Below are 17,783 nucleotides of genomic sequence, written 5' to 3'. Positions count from 1 at the left end.
AATGCTTACGCAAACACTTTATCATCCATGATCATGAGTGTAAAAAATGAACATGGACGTCAGCTGCTGTCATGGGATGATCGGGTTCTGAATGAAATCATCATGGAGAAATGTGAGAAATTAATAAATGAAACAAGTGCAAATGCAACAATAGGATTTTATTTATCAAAACAGTTTAAAAACGTGATCACAGAACATACTGGACATGGCATGGTCATATATGAAGAACAATGGTGCATGACAATAAAATCAATTAAATGACACTGAATGAAAACAGCTGGAGGTTTGTTATGGAGCATGAAAGAGGGAAATAAATCTAATTTATAGCACACTATTTCATGTGTCAGACATTGGCAGAAGTGGCGTTTGAAACCTTAGTGGTGCAGATAAATGCACTACCGCCCTCTGTCGGTAACCGAGGGAACTGCAGGGGTTTGACACGTGAGGAAAACAATTAAATATTTGTAAACTATATATTCCTGCATACTTATATACACACACACATCATTTTGTTCAAATCATTTTTGTTAACTGAAATAAAGTTGAAATTAAATATAAATATTAGATGAAAAACTATTCAATTCAAAATATCAATAATACAATAATAGCATAAAAACACTGTGAAATCCCTAAAGAAAACTTGATGTAATGAACTTAAACGGAAATTAGATACAGTATGTTGCCTTGGCAGCTAATGGAAATACAATAAGTTGAAGCATTAAAACTTATTAAAATAAAATTATTATTTAATATTATATATATATATATGGGTCAAAGACAAGGCATCCCATTTTGGTGTACACATCAAAATAAATGTCCACATTTTTTATTATATTGTAATTGATAATAAACTTCTTGCTGATAAATGAGTCAAACCTAGTGGTTTTTGTGAGCTGAGTCTTTTTATGTCGTTAATGAATCTTGATCTAAATATGCATGACTAGATTTTAAGTTTTAATGTAAAGCTGTATTAAACTTTTATTTTGATGCTTGAAAACCCATGTTTGTATATGACCCATATATATATATATACACACACACACACACACACAGTATAAAAGACAAAACCACACAACAACCAAAACGGAAACTAAAAGTATAAAAATACTATAAAAATACTAAAAAGACTTCTTATATGGCTATATGACATATGAAATGACTTTGAAATGATGCATACTGTGAAAAGCAGCATCCAAATGATTAAAGTCTATAAAACACTGGTAGAGTAAGAATGGATGAGTTTCTCTTCCGCCTGACGTGCGTTTTGTGTGTGTGTGTCGGGTGTGTGTTGTGTGATGTCCGGTAGCTGGGTGTGTTTGTGTTGTGTGTCCCTCCTCATCGGCAGCTCCAGCTGCAGCTGTTTCCAGAAGCGTGAGGACAGAGCGGCGGATTTCTCGCCCTTCCAGCGTATGAGCGTCAGTGCCAGCCGGGCTTGGCGCAGCTCTTTGACCCAGCTCTTCCTCTTGACCGGTTTGAACTGGATCAGAACCACCTTGAGGCTGCCGCCGTGCAGCATGCTGGTCAGTCCGGCCTGCAGCTCGAGCAGAGCCTGTGTCCCGCGGACAGCGCTGCACGGACTCACAACCACCACCAGCCGGCGGCTCTGACCCACAAACCTCAGCGTATCATCTGTTATAGCTACACACAGACATGCGTTAATACACACATACACACACACACACGTACACTCGTTTTGCTCAACATTTCATGCTAACACACACTCATACAGCCAAAACATACTAGTGTAATTTCAGTATCATTTATTAAAAAAAAAAATTTAGGTGTTAATCTTAATCTTTATGTGCTTGTGATTTAGCATTTACATTTATTTGAGTTTTAGTTTCTATTTCTGTCATTTATATTTTTTTATATTATCATTTAGTGTTAAATTCGTTTTTTGATTGAATGCTCAAAATACTCCTATTTCGGTTTTATTTCTAAGTTTCATTGAGTTTTTCCATGTAATAATTGTATCTTATTGTAATTCGGCATCATTTAAATTAACACTTTTTCAAAATAGTTAACACTCTTTCAATAATGTTACAATATATATGCAAATTCACAGCTGATGGTCACATGACATGCAAATAAATAGATAAAATATTGAAATTATTTTTAAATGCATTTTCTTGACATTTTATTTGTACTTTCTATTAGTTATTTTAGTGTCATACACTATTATAATTTTTTTTTTTAAATATGATTTTATTTAAAGTTTTGTTGCATTTGACTTTTTAAATATGTATCGCTTTTATTTATTAATATTTCTGAAACCGTGTTCAAATCAAGTTCACTTTCAAATGCCAAACCCTGGAATTTGAAACATTTCAAATCCTCACGCTTTTATTTTAATGGTGAAATGGTATAAACGTCTGTCCACAAAAAGTGGCCAGTAATGTGCATGTAAATGAAGTAAACGTACACATTGTTAAAAGCACATTAAGAGTGAATGAATGCTGTACGTGATACTCACTTCCTCCAGGAAGACTGTCGCGGTCGAAGATGCAGACGGAGTAACCGAACTCCGTCTCCAGGACTCGACGCAGCGTGGACAGAACGAACTCCTCCTCCTCACTGTTGCGAGCGTATGAGATGTACACGTCATACTGCTTATCATCTGCAGAAACAGACAGAGTTCAGTCACTACTAGTGTTTCCATCGCACTGTTTTTATGCACATTCTGAAATATTGCATCAGAAACGAGTGATAGGAAAGACAAATCAATAAATACAATTTTTGGGGGGTTTTTGATTTAGTGGCTTAATGCACATAATTGGTAACAGAAATGGCGAATAAATTCCTTCATGTGCATCATAAAAGTCATAACTTTTTTAATTACTGTAGAATTGCCAGCTCTGAAAGCAATGAGCACATCAATTATTACGTATGGACATTATATAACAATAATGATTATATAATTCAGAGGCTTGCCAGTTTATCAGGAAGTGATGACTTTGTGCTCTTTGACTCGTTGGATGGAAAAGGTGCTTATACACAAATGTTTTATGATGTAATATTCCTCATATACACACAAGCAGCATTGCGATATATAAAGTATACAGTATGTGACCCTGGTTCGAAATTGATATTTATACAAAAACTGTAAGCTGAATAAATCATCTTTCTATTGATCTGTTATCGGACAATATTTGGATGAGATAAAACTATTTATGTATAATTTTTTTGACCCATACAATGTATTTTTGAGTATTGCTACAAATACACCCCACAGACTTAAGACTGCTTTTGTGCTCCAGGGTCACACATAAATATTTAAAGCCAGTCAGTTTTGTTGATTCGTCCTCGTGGTGGTTAACCTCGACCTTAAACGTTTATTTTAGAGCTGGTTCAGAAACCTGATAACACCGAGCAGTTCTCACCTACTCTTGATTACACAGCATCGTGTCTGTGAATGTGTGTTTGTGTGTTTGTGTGTTTTCTCACCTGTGTATCTCTCATCGGAGCCGAACCACGAGCGATAGAGCAGCAGCAGCTCGAGCCAGAACACGTGATAGATGACGAACATCATCAACATGAGCGCCAGCGTCACACCTAAACCACAGCCCAGCTCTAGAGTCGGGACGTACGCTACACACACACACACACACACACACAGATGCACGAACTATTAGAAATGTTTCCTTAGCAGCAAATCAGCATACCGTATTTTTCGGACTATAAGTCGCACCTGAGTATAAGTCGCATCACTCTAAAAATACGTCATGATGAGGAAAAAAACATATGTAAGTCGCATTAATTTAAAAGCAAGAGAAAACATTACCGTCTCCAGCCACGAGAGGGCGCTGTATGTCTTCAGTGTAGACTACAGGAGAACTGAGCAGCATACAGCGCCCTCTGGTGGCTGGAGACGGTAATGTTTTATCTTGCTTCTAAATAAATGCGACTTACATATGTTTTTTTATAGTCCGGAAAATACGGTATTAGAATGATTTCTGAAGACTGCAGGTATGATGTTGAAAATACAGCTTTGTGCACAGGAATAAATGTCATGTGAACAGATATGCATGTGTGTGTTAGTTGTAGTTACGTTCTGTTTTGAGCACGGCTCTGCTGGATATAAACCCACGGCTGTTCCTGGCGGAGCAGTTAAACTCCCTCTGCAGGTCGTCAGATGAAAAATCCCTCACATACAGGAATCTGTCTTTCACCTCGTCACCGTAGTCTTCTGACACAAGCCTACACACACATACACACACGAGTCAATAAAACAGAGATGGAGACAGACTGAAGAAGCGAGACACACACAAACACATCCGTACGTGTCCTCAGGCGAGCTGAATCGTGGGTCGGCGAGCTGCTCCACAGTTGTGTTATCGACGGTCCACCAGATGTACTGCTTTTCTCCGTACAGGTGAGGCAGATGCACACGACAGGACAGCGTCACTGTATCTCCTGCAATGCAGAGACGTTCAGTGATGCATACTGCAGAAAACACGGCAGAAACGGAGAAAGAAGATGACGAGGCTCACCCAGAGTCACGGTGAAGATCTGATCGCTCGCCGGATTCAGGATGACGGGAACTTTACTGCCAATATCAGGAACTAGAGTAGAGAGAGACGGGAGTGTTGAGACGAGACGAAATATAATGGAAGCTTTCTCTGAAACAGGTTAAAACGGGTAACAATTCTGAAAACCATTCTCCTGAGGTGGGAGAAATAAACTCAGAATTGCATGAAAAAAAAACTGAATTAGTAGATTCACAAATATGAGATATAAACCGAATTGTGATATATAAAAAAAAGAAAAGTATGTTATAAATTGCAAAACAGTTGCAAAACAAATTCAGAATTGTAAGGGGAAAACAGTAAATTGCTAGATATAAACTCGGAATTGCAGTGTAATTATAATTATTAACTATGATAATTTTAATTAATATTTAACATGTATATATTTTCATTTACATTTTTAGTTTTTCGCAATTAAGCATTTTTTTTTATAAATTATATATGTTTTTTATATAATGATATTTTTACTTCTTTATTTTTTATTTAGTGTCAAAAACAAAAAAAACTGAATTGTAAGATCAGAATTCAGAGGAAAAAAGTCAGAAATGCTAGATGTAAAAAGAGAATTATGAGTTTATAATTTGCAATTCCAAGAGAAAAAAAGTCAGAATTTTGAAGATGAAATGTTGCAATTGGCTTTTTTATATTTCTATACCAATGGAAATGAGCTTTCACAGAATTGAGATGAGAGGAAACACCAAAAGCTGAGAAAAGTCAGAAATATGAAACACAGGCCACCACAGAAATGAGATAAAATCGTACCAACAGGAATGACGTTAATGTAGCGTGTGAACTGGAGCTTGCGTCCGTTGATCTGATAAGAAACCACACACATGTAGAGGCTGGCGAACGGCTCGAACATCCTGTAGATCACCAGATCGTCTCCTTTCAGCTCCCGGTCATATCGAAACTCTCTAGTCCTGCATAACTACAGAGAAACAGACATGTTGGACTTACACTCATCTAGTTTCATGTTACTTAAACCCCTTCACTCTCTAGAAGGGAGATTATGTCATTTTTTTGGCCCTTTATTCATTTTTATATATATTTTTTTTTTTATTAATTTGTAGTTATTTTAGTTTTTTTTTTTTTTTTCAAGTAAAAACATCTTTTTAATTTTTTTAATGTTCTTATCTTTTAGTTTTTTAATTAACTATAAACCCTGGAAGATGTATAATTCCATTAGATCAGGGTTTCTCAAACTGCTAATAAAATAATAAATCATTAAATCATAAAAATGGTGAATTAATATTTAAATAATACTCCAAATAATACACTTAATTAATGAGAAAAATACCATATATAATTATGAAATGAAAATGTTATTTGTTTAACAGCATGTTTTGCGAGGATTAACAGACATCAGGAAAATCATAAAACATTCAAATACAATGTTAAATTATCGAAATATTGACTTTAAATATTAGGGGGATTTCGGGAGGTTCGGCTGACAGGGTTATTATCGTTAACTATAACAATAAAATTAAAAGCATTTAATTTAACTGAAAATACATATTAACTGAAATAAAATATATAAAAATATTTTTTTTTTTTTTTGGCTGTAAAGGCAACATTTCAACTGGTTTATTTAGATTACCAAAAATGACTAAAAGAGAAATAACAATCTATTAAAGCAAACAATTTAAAATAAAAAAGGAAAATATAAAAATACAAATATATATAGTTTGGGAATCCCTAATAAAGATGTTTATACAGTAATAATGTTTATAGGCCTTTATATAAGAATAATAACAACTCACTATGCCTCATCTACTTTTACTCACAATACTCGTCATAAATTGCTATTAAAATGCTGGATTAACTACTCTAAATGTCATGCAACTGTTTCTCCCACAAGCTTAAAAATTGTAAGTAAATATGCAATAAATTGTTTATGTATTGCACCATGAAAATGCAGTTAAAACACTGTCAAAATGACTGACAAATGACCTTTTACAAGCTGTGCAGGAAATATAGATTTTTAGTCTGATCAGGACACAGTGTATTTGAAGCTGAATGCACACACGGTGATTTATTCCTGAACTTTAACTACTGGTTAACTAGTAGGACAAGAAATGCATAATCTAAGCACATTTTTTCATGTAAACACCATACAGTGACTTTGCCGACTGCTGATTGGCTCTTATATTTGAAAGGCGGGACATATTTCACTTGAGTCGCCATATATGGGCATCCACTTTCTCCCATTCATTCCTATAGCAGCGTTCTATCTTAACTATATTCAGTCATGCATTTTAGACGTGTTTAGGTTATTAATATAGTAGTGCACTAGCATACAGATAATACATCTTCCTTCATACACACTATCGCTTCAGGTCATTTCTTGCATTGTTACGACTCTTCAAACAGACAAATTGCCGTACTGATTTGCATTTTGATAGCTTTGCTCACATACAACCTTTAAACTGAATGATGCTGATTGTTTGAGTTCACATCTTCTCAGTTCATTAACCGTGTTACTCTGGAGATTAGGAAATGAATTTGCTTCGTAACAGTGGGATGAGTTTCCAGCATCATATTTAATAATGATAGTCTCAGATGTTTATCCACACCCACACACACACACACACACACAGAGACTCACGTGGGACCAGCTGACGGAGTGTGTGCTGTTGGGCAGTGTGAGTGTGTTCAGGTCTGGACAGGTGAGGGTTCGCTCGCTCTGGAACGGGATGGTCACGTTCAGGTGAGGTTGAGCTGTCAGGTTACACTCTCCATCCTTCTGAACCACCTCCAGCTTCACGCCCATCTTCACACACGAGGAAATGTTGCTGCCATACACACACACACACACACACACAACATTATGAAATAATCTGCATGACTGGTTACGTTTATATTTAGATCTAAATAATATGCATTTATATCCTAACCTAACCCTAACATGATGACTTCATTCAATATTTATATTTAGATGTAAATAATTGTTATATTATATTATAATGATGATAAATTTTTTTACATGTTTATATTTAGATCAAATAATATTTATTTATATATATATATATATATATATATATTTTATTATTATTATTATTATTATATTAGATTTGATACATTTATATCTCAACTTAAACCTAACATGATGGAATTACTTCGTTGATTTTATTTCATATTATCATCTAAATAATATTTAATTTAATTAAAAAATTTTATTTATATCATAAACTATTCCTAACATGATGGCATTTCTTGCATGATTTGGTAAAATTTTTAATTAAATTAAATGAAATTATATTAAATTAAAACATTACATGACATTACATTTAAATTAGATTAGGTTATAACACTAACATGATGACATAACCTGTATGATTTGGTAAATTAAATTAAATTAATATTACTAATATCATGAAATTACACGCATTATTTGATTACATGTTTACATTTACACACAGGTAAAAATAATATAAGTACACCCAAATAAAACACTTTAAAATATAAAACAAACATGATGAAATAACCTGCATGATTTGGTTACACATTTATATTTATATAATTTTCTATTATATTTCTATTATATTATTGTATATTACATATACGTACATGTAACAATTACATTTTTGTAACATTTATCATTAAACATATATTACAAATATAAAATTGCATTAAAAAAATTAATTCATAGTTATATTATGGGTTGCAGGGTATAGTAGCTAAATTGGTAGTGCATTGCGCCATCAAGCGCAATGTTGGGGGTTCGATTCCCCGGGAACACGATATTGAAATTGATAGCCTGAATGCACTGTAAGTCGCTTTGGAAAAAAGCGTCAGATAAATGCATAAATTTAGTACCGTATTTTTCGGACTATAAGTCGCACTGGACTATAAATCGCATTTATTTAGACCCAAGAACCAAGAGTTCGCATTACCGTCTCCAGCCACGAGAGGGCGCTCTATGTTTTCAGTGGTAGATATAGCAGCATAGCATAGCAGCGCCCTCTTGCGGCTGGAGACGGTAGTGCAAACTCTTGGTTCATGTCAAATTAATTTTGATAAATAAGTCGCACCTGACTATAAGTCGCAGGACCAGCCAAACTATGAAAAAAAGTGCGACTTATAGACCGGAGAATACGGTAATCATGATGTTCTGCCAGCATGAAACAGCATTCACTAACCCACTCTACTTCTATAACGTGATTTATTTGTGTCAGATTAATTCGGCTAGTTGTTTAACCATTCAGACAACCAACCAACTAGTCATGGCTGTGCACATCTGTGTGTGAGTGTTTACCGGATCATGCAGATGTAGAGTCCGGCGTCCTGTGCCGAGGCCGGCTGAATCCACAGGTACTCGCCGTCTTTATGCATGGTGTGTAGTTTGAGGTTGATGGGCTGCTCCTGCTCGTCTGTTAGTGTGTGTCGGTACCACAGCAGAGACTGACTGCTGTTCTGAATCTGACTGTAGTTGTAGAGCGTGGGAGGAGAGAAGAGCGGACAGTAGATATACGTCACCTCCCCGTCATACACCCGCACCGAACCCTCGCTCCGCACGCCCCAGTCATGACACTGAAGCTCTGAAACACACAAACATCCTCAGAAACACACCTCGCAAGATCTCAACCATGTCTCATACAGTATGCAATGAAAAGTACAATGAAATCAATTACAGTTTAACATATTCACATTCACATTCAAATTGTAATAATATTTTGGAATAGCTTAAACTGTATTTTTTGATCATATTAGCAGCCTTGGTGACTTTTTTTATTTAATCATAACTATTGCAAACATGACCTGTAATGTACTTCAACGGAATATAACTAATAACTCCATTACATCACCTGAGCAATGAAAGCAACATGATAAACAATAAATGATAAAATTTGCTCTGCCTGGGCTCAAAACGCACTTATACACTCAAGCCCTTACACACACACACACACACACACACACTCACATTATTGCTTGCAAATCAATGTTAGGTAATAGAGCTATCAAATTTATGACATGAACATGGTGTAAAAGTTAAAACATTAAAAAGGCCGAATCAATTACAGCTTAAAACTCACACATCAGCAACTAATGCATCAATGTGAAATTAATACCAAGTCACGCTTTTCTCTCCCTCTCTCAAACACGTTCACCATGCAAACATACACTTACAGTATGCAAACGCTATTCAGTATATTAATGAAAGATAAGGTCATTTGTTAAAATGCTGAACCTACTAAATGTCAAAAATTCTATTTAAAGGAATTTCCATCCCGAGTCAATGTGAACAAAACTTATAAATGTTACCTGGCCAATCAGAGTTGATATAGTTTTTATTTTTATATTTTCTGTTTTCATTTTAGTAATTTTAAGCTTTAGTAATTTTGTCATGTGTTTTCATCAGTTTTAGTTATTTTAGTATATCAAATTAAACTAAATGAAAATTAGACAAGAAAGTGTTTTTATTTTAAATAATTTATTTATTTATATATTTTTTCAATATATATATACTGTATATATTCATAAACACACACACACACACAGACAGACAGACAGACAGACAGACAGACACACACACACACACACACACACACACACACTCACACACTCTCACTCACACACACACACACACACACACAGGGCAGGTGATGCCAGGATCTTTCTGTGGGATGGACAGAAAGACGTTGGACTGATGGAGGGGGAGGACCAGCGGTGTGTGTGTGTGTGTGTAATTGGTCTGTCACTTTGTGACTGGAAGGGGATTAGTCTTCCTATTAAGAGTGTCTTAGTACAAGCGCTCACACACACCGCACGTCATTACAAATGACCCCCTCCTGGAACAATCAATTTCCTGTCCCACAGCGGGAAGCGTTTTTAATTAACCCCTGCTTCCAGAGGTGCACCCGGCCCGTAATCCCATGACCGCACTAATATTATGACATATAACAGCAGTGGTGATACAGATGCAGGATAAAACCTGAAAGCAGCTGGATGCATTATTCATATATCAGTATAAGGTCTCTGCTTTATTTGGTTCCCGCTGCAACTCCCTCGAATGTGTTCTAGATCATTAGACGTGATGTTAAGGGGCTCTGAAAGCCCGTGTCTTTAAGAGGAGCTTTCATACATCACGTCATCTGTCGAGCCATCGACTCAGCGGCTCAGTGCGTCTTCATTATAACGCTCCTCGGCAGAGTTTGCTATCGGATTTAGAAAAATCTTGTATTTGGATTTTTGACCTAATTTTGGAAGATTGGACAAAAAGATATGTTGTTAATGTTGTTTAAAGGGATTCCATAAAAAGTCATGAAATCCAGTCACTTTTCAACTGATTTTTTTGAGTTGGTTTTATTTTTAATGAGGAAATCATGCAAGAATTGTCATTTCCTTTAATTTTTGATATCTGGTGTAACATTCATCTAGTGTTGTTATTGTTAACTAATACTATTAAACATAGTTTCAGTAATTGAAATAAAGCTAAAATAAAGTACAATATAAATAGATTAAAAACTTGAAACTAAATTTAGAACTGAAATTTAAAGTATTAAAACTGAAATAAATAAAATAAATTGGAGCTATATATATATATAAAAAAAAAAAAAGCCAAAAATCACAAAAATAAGTTACTAAACCTTAAAAATTTAAATGAAAATTAAAAGCATAAAAATGAAAGCTAATTAAATAAAAATGTAAATATTATTAATACTTTAGTATATTAATAATACTAAAATAATATTACATGCATCATGTTTTATCTATATTAACCTGTTAATTTCAAGCATTATTTTGGTATCAGTGACATAATATTATAAGTTTTATTAATATTTTGCATTTATTTTTAGGTCTATATTTTTACATAACTTAAATTTTTTTATTTTAATATTTATGTTGCATGTTTTTATCTTTTTTTTATAAAGTACTGAAAATAAAGCATATGTCCACATTCTTGTACTGCATCCTTCATTCACTCATTCTTATTTATTTATTTAGTGTGCATCATTCAGCACTATTTCTGAAGATGTAGTTTCTGAGATTTAAGCTCGTCCACACAGACCTCTGGAGACGCTCCTCCTGATTGGTGGGAAGATCTAATGTGCTCATTGGATCAATTATTCAAATGTGCGAACTGATTGGTTGCTGATAGATTAGAGGAAGGATATAGTATGGGGCAGGAGAGCAAGAGAGGATTCATCCTTCACCAGCCACAGACTGACCAATCACAGACACTCAATCAGACTCGACTCTCACCTGATTGGACGGTGGCTTGAGTGACAGATGCAGAGACACCGCCCATCTTTAAAACGCACAGGCTGAGTGTGAAGACTAACAGCATCCTGGACAGAGAGAGAGAGAGAGAGAGAGAGAGAGAGAGAGAGAGAAAATGAGTCTGTGTTCAATCAGCTGCCTACATTTCATCAGACATTCACTCAGTTTATTATCAGACACCATAAAACACTGCTGAAGGTGTTTTAACCACACGACAGCTTTAAGAGCGCTAAGAGGAGGAGCAGAATTAATGGAATAAGAAAGAAAAGCAAGAAGCACGAGTGCAGATTCAGATATTTTCCATTGGTAATTATGTGAAATGGAAAAAAAGACAAAAAAAAAACACTTTCTTCAAACATTTAAATGCATGCTTTCGAAAAATGCACTGTGTTGTCATTGCTTACTAACACTAAAACAAATTAAAACCATATTCAGTAAGTGCAATAAAGTTTATATACAAACCTGAAAAAAACACTAAAAATAAAAAAATAAGGATATATAGATTAAAAAAATAAAAGCATATACAAAATCAGTAAAATTACTAAAAGTTTAACTAAATGTTAAATTAATGAATTAGTCAATTTCTTCAAATATATTAAAATGCATATCAAAAACTGTATGCACTGTATGTGAAGACATGGAGCAGCTGAATTGAATTTCAAATGTTAAAACCAAACCCTGCGCCCTTGAATGAATGAACCATCCTGTGCCAAGAGAGACAGACTGATAAAGAGAGAGAGAGAGAGAGAGAGAGAGAGGGAGAGAGAGAGAGAGGGAGAGAGAGAGAGAGAGAGAGAGAGAGATGGATGATGTTGGACAGCAACCATCTCTTCACTGTCACCCCACCAACATACATCACTGGCCTCTAATGACACAACACACACAAAGAAACAGACACACACACACAACACACACACACGCACTCTCTTTCTCACACACACACAAAAACAGACACACACACACACAGACAGACAGACAGAGACACACACATACACACAGACACACACACAACACACACACTCTCTCTCTCTCTCTCTCTCTGTAATCATTCACACACCCAATGATTTAAAATTATAATGGTTTCACACACAGTGATTCATAATAAGAAATCAATGTGCCTTTAACTTCATGATATATTTATGGCCTCATATCCTATATTCACCACGTCTTGAACATTGTGGGGGAGCAAACTGGAGCAGTTTCATGACCATCTGATTAGTGGCCGCTCTTATATAATATAATATCACACTTTAACAGGATTTAAGGCAATAAAGAAACAAAGACATTGTTAAGAGATTTTAACTTCAAACTCTCCGGTGGTCTCTCACATCCAAATCCAGCCACAGATTTGTTTAGAGCTGTTTAAACAGTGCTTGATCTGTGCAGATTTCTCTCCTGATTCAGACCAGAACACTTTTTCACTGGAGGAAGTGTTATTATGGATTATTTGAGTTAAAATCATCTTAATGCTGGATGTGTTTCAGGTTTTGTCTTCTCCAGATGTTCACTGATGGACTGGAGTGCTGTGGATTATTGTGATGTTTTTATCAGCTCTCATTCTGACGGCACCCATTCACTGCAGAGCATCCATTGATGAGACACTGATGCAATGCATCAGTAAATAAATTATTAACTAATAAATCATTTTATTTGACATTTAATATTTGCATTTAATAACATAATTATTTTTATTTTATTATTTACTTTGTTATAGCCCTTATTTATGCAGCATTTAATTGCATAAATCAATTAAAAACGTCAAGCTTTTTTTGCCCCAAATGCAGTAACTCAGTTTAGCAATTAAATCTTCCATGACTATTTTCCTCTCACTTAGAACTAAAGGGACAGCTCACCTAAAATATTATAAATCTCTGCTTATTTATCGTTCATCCGATAAAAGACAACGAGATCCAATGTTCTTCAAAATATCTTTCTTTCGTGTTGAAAATAAAGTCATGCAATGAGTAAATGAGCTGATTTTTCGACAGTGACTTTAAGAGTTGTATATAAATGCAAATGTTACCTGTAAGATACAAAAGTATATGAACTCGACATGTTTCAGGAAGCTCTTTGAGCGGTTTTAATTGGGTAAAAAAGAGAATTACGATGTATAAACGAAACAACACAGCGACAGACGGACCCAAATCTCGTCAGAGTCAGGGAGTCTCAGCTGAGACTAAATAAAATGATCAGAAACCTAATTAGAGCAGTTAGTGTGATGAGTCCAAAATAACGAAATCATCTCCAAACGCTGCAATTCAGATAAAATCTCCATCCTGCTTCTCTGAGCGTCACAGATGAGCGTTTTCATTTCGCTGAGATGCATTAGGGCGAAATTAGAGCGTCATCTTTCAAAACCCACTGCATCGATTCGCACAGGTTTGAACGAATCGCTAAATTGCTTGAAAGGGAAAGCTCCAGAAACGCTTCATTATTTGTTTTTGGGGGGAAATCGGATTATGTGTGATCGATGCCGTGCTCGTCCAGAGACAGACGCAAGGATAGCGGACGAGACCCGGTCAGATAATCTATCGGAGGAGAGTAAGTGGCCAATTAGTCACGTAACTGTACTGAGAACACACACACACACACACACACACACACACAAACACACACACACACACACACATACACCTGGTTTTATATCATGGTGGGAATTTATCATTATTTTCTTTTGCTTTTATAGTAAACTCATTATATCTGAACCCCATCTACTGATCAAACAATCATTTTGGGAATTTTAGATATTATTTTTCCTCAAGGTAGATCTCCACAATGTAAATTTTACTCTAATTGCAACATAATAGCTTAACTATAATAAATACTTGCATAACAGGGTGATTACAGTTATAATTAAAACTAAAACCATTACTAATGGTTCAAATAAAATAAATGTCAATGGAAATAAAAAAAATTTTTTTTTTTTCGACCTGCTAATTTTCATTTTCTCATTTTACTTTAATTTGATGTTCTAAAATAACGTAAAAATGTATAAAACAAATAAAAACAACAACAATCACAAAATGACAAACTCGCAACAAAATTACTGACTGAACATTAAAAAAAAAAAAATCTAAATATTGTTACAAAAATATAACGGTTTATAAATAAAACTAAACAACACTGATAAATAAACATGAATTGATTACAGCATCAACAAGATTTCAGTATCATAATATTACACTTTCCAATCCTATATATATATATATATATATATATATATATATATATATATATATATATATATATATATATATATATTTCTTTTTTTTTCTTTTTTTATGTGCAAATGTGTGTTTTTAACATATGTAATCTTGAATTTAGGGCTTGGAAAGTCTAGTATGATGAAAATAAAATCCATATTCAGAATCTTTGTGCAACTGAAGATCAATTTACATGCATTCATTAAACGAGTCACAAATGTTCTGCTTACATGATTCTGGCACACTTTTATGTGGAAACTTAAGAATAGTCCGGAGAAATACACAGCACTGGATCAGAGATTAGATGAGCTATCAAAGAAATGTAGAAACACGCAGTAAATTACCTATTAGTGACGTAAAATACACACCCAAAACATCTCAAACACACAAAACAATGCATGCATAAATCATTTTACCAGTAGTCACATATTTAAATGGATAATAAAGGCTTTAGTATAATAAGATAACATGCAAACAGTGCATTTCAGTGCATTCAAAATAAGATTTTTAAGATGTTAGACGCCTGTACTCACATGCTGCCACCGCAGCTCTGGATCTTCTCTTCAGTCTGCTTCCTTCTGCAACAGAACCACAAACTTAGAGCAGAACAGACACAAACCATCCGTCTCCACTCATCCTGCGCTCTCTCTCTCTCTCTCTCTCTCTCTCTCTCTCTCTCTCGGGACGGGGGATGATTTAACGGGCCCCTCTGCGCTTCACTGTAACTCGTTAAGGCAAACCGCTGGGACTCTCATCCAATCAAAGCGATGCGCTCGAGCGCATATTTCACATCCATCTCACCTGAGTGTGTTGCTGGAATTATGAGCATGTGTTCAGATGTGATGAACGCTCGATGTATGCACAAGAGGAAGTTAAACATTATATGTGGATGAAGCAACATATGTGGAAACTTGTACTGGTTTCAGATGGTTATAATAACATGATTTTTTATGGTACAAGGATGCTGTTATTTTCTCCCAAAAATCACACCACCGCAGCACTTTCACCAGTTTATCATCATGCACATCACATTTCCTGCATTTAACTCTTTCAAGCTCAGTTTCCCGCATGTGATATTCTCCTGCTCCGTGATGCGATCGAATGCAAAAGTAGGAGCTCATTTTAAAGGTGATCTGATCTGACGTGGCAAATTATTGACTTAATTTAATAACCTTAACATTCCTAAGCATAAACAACAGCTACCAAACAAAAGAACCGTATGCTTTGATGTTATGAAATGTCAAAAGTTTCATTTTTAAAGTGCTTATTTTGAGTAACTTTTTATTGAAATGGATCACTCATAAAAAATAAATAAATATTTTAGCATGCTCGAATTTAATTTATTTTTAACACAAATATAATTTGTATTTACTATAGATTATATAAGTGCTTGTTTTGAGTATCTATTGAAATGTTCTAAAAATAAAAATGTATAATAAAGATTATATATATATATATATATATATATATATATATATATATAAATTTATATAAAGATATATATAATCTTTAAAAAAATCTATACATTTTTATAATTTTAAGTATGTTAAAATTATTTTATTTGACACATATATACACACACACACACACACACACACACATGTATATATATATATAGTGTTAAACAGCTTTCATGTAATGATACAAAAACGATACAATTAAACATTCGAACTTTTCAAAAATTCTAAAGAATGTAAAGAAAATACCTCCGAATTGGTCGTGTTTACCGTGGGAACGTACAGTACGAGCGAAGTTGCTAAATCTTAGCAAGCAGAAAACATTCTTCCTGTTGAGCCCTGCATATGAGCTTAGACTTAAATGTCAAAAACAACGGAGTATGATTTTCAAAGGTAATTAACGAGAAGATGAGTGAGGCGGAAGTGAGGAAGTGGTCGCTGACCGCAGGTAAACACGCGCTTACACAGGTCAGAAACACTCACGAACAGCACGAATCAAAGAAGAAACACACCAACCGGTTCTGTCTGGGTCCGTATCAATCGCGGGATTTGTGACGGTTCGGCGCGAGACCGACGTTTCCGTGTTTCTCCATGCGAACGGAACCAAACACGCAGATTTTTCGTTCACAACAGATCGTATCCGTTCAGGCTCCTCCCACCCACGGAAGATATATATATATATATAAAATGTTGCAGTTAAATATTTGAATTATTATTTAAAAACAATAAAATAATGTGTAATAATAATAATAATAAATGTATAATGTATACATGTAAATGTTTTATTGTATTTTTATTATTTTTAATAATATTTATTATTATTATTATACAATTACAACATTAAAATAATGATAACAAATAATAAAATAATATTTATATAAAAATAATAATATATTTTGAACTTAAATATATTTTTTTATTATTTTATATGTATAATGTTGCAGTTAAATATTTTAATTAATATTTAAAAACAATAAAATAATGTATAATAAAAATGTTTTTTTTATTTTTATATAATCTTAATTATTATTTATATTATATATTTGCATTATTATATATTATTGTTATATTATTTCACATATTTAAAATAAAAATTATAAAAAATATTATAGAAATATATTTTTGTTTGTATATTTATTATTGTATTCTATTCTAATCTACTCACCAGTGTTCCATATGTAAAAATGCAGTTAATTACACATCCTCATTGTGTGTTTTGAAAGGGTTTTCCTGTGTGACTATAATTGTGTAATTGTGACGTAAGAGTGAAGTATTTGAGTTAGAGAGACAGAAGGTTGGTTAGTTAGTTAGTTAGTTAGTTAGTTAGTTAGTTAGTTAGTAGGTTAGTTAGATGTATGTGTCATGTGGTCAGATGT

The 17,783-nt window shown here is 34.1% G+C and overlaps 1 protein-coding gene across 4 annotated transcripts; it reads right to left on the bottom strand.

Moving 5' to 3' along the window:
* Positions 1 to 143: 143 nt before the first annotated feature.
* On the bottom strand, positions 144 to 17,058 carry LOC113058803 (interleukin-1 receptor accessory protein-like). 4 transcript variants are annotated; one of them, XM_026227029.1, is made up of 13 exons: positions 16,920 to 17,058; positions 15,484 to 15,528; positions 15,181 to 15,259; positions 11,730 to 11,815; positions 8,782 to 9,064; positions 7,132 to 7,318; positions 5,289 to 5,454; positions 4,491 to 4,562; positions 4,281 to 4,413; positions 4,049 to 4,197; positions 3,445 to 3,588; positions 2,474 to 2,617; positions 144 to 1,638 (listed from the first exon to the last, which is right to left on the bottom strand). In XM_026227029.1, coding segments are annotated over exons 3-13 (1,797 nt in total). In that variant the 5' UTR covers positions 15,183 to 15,259; positions 15,484 to 15,528; positions 16,920 to 17,058; the 3' UTR covers positions 144 to 1,207. The 4 variants fall into 4 exon arrangements, with proteins under 4 accessions (XP_026082814.1, XP_026082813.1, XP_026082816.1 ...); XM_026227028.1 differs by having other exon boundaries at positions 16,924 to 17,058; XM_026227031.1 differs by having other exon boundaries at positions 15,484 to 15,525; positions 16,924 to 17,058.
* Between the last annotated feature and the right edge of the window lie 725 nt (positions 17,059 to 17,783).

This window comes from Carassius auratus, chromosome 40, assembly GCF_003368295.1.
Source record: "Carassius auratus strain Wakin chromosome 40, ASM336829v1, whole genome shotgun sequence".
Classification (NCBI taxonomy): Eukaryota; Metazoa; Chordata; class Actinopteri; order Cypriniformes; family Cyprinidae; genus Carassius; species Carassius auratus.
Note: the sequence above shows the minus strand (reverse complement) of the source record. Positions and strands in the feature narration are given on the sequence as shown.

Excerpts from the sequence above, each read along its gene's own strand:
- LOC113058803 (XM_026227029.1), bottom strand. Across the intron at positions 9,065-11,729 it reads TCAAGCCACCGTCCAATCAG|AGCTTCAGTGTCATGACTGG; the intron begins GTGAGAGTCGAG and ends TGTGTGTTTCAG. Across the intron at positions 1,639-2,473 it reads CGACAGTCTTCCTGGAGGAA|CTATAACAGATGATACGCTG; the intron begins GTGAGTATCACG and ends GTCTGTGTGTAG.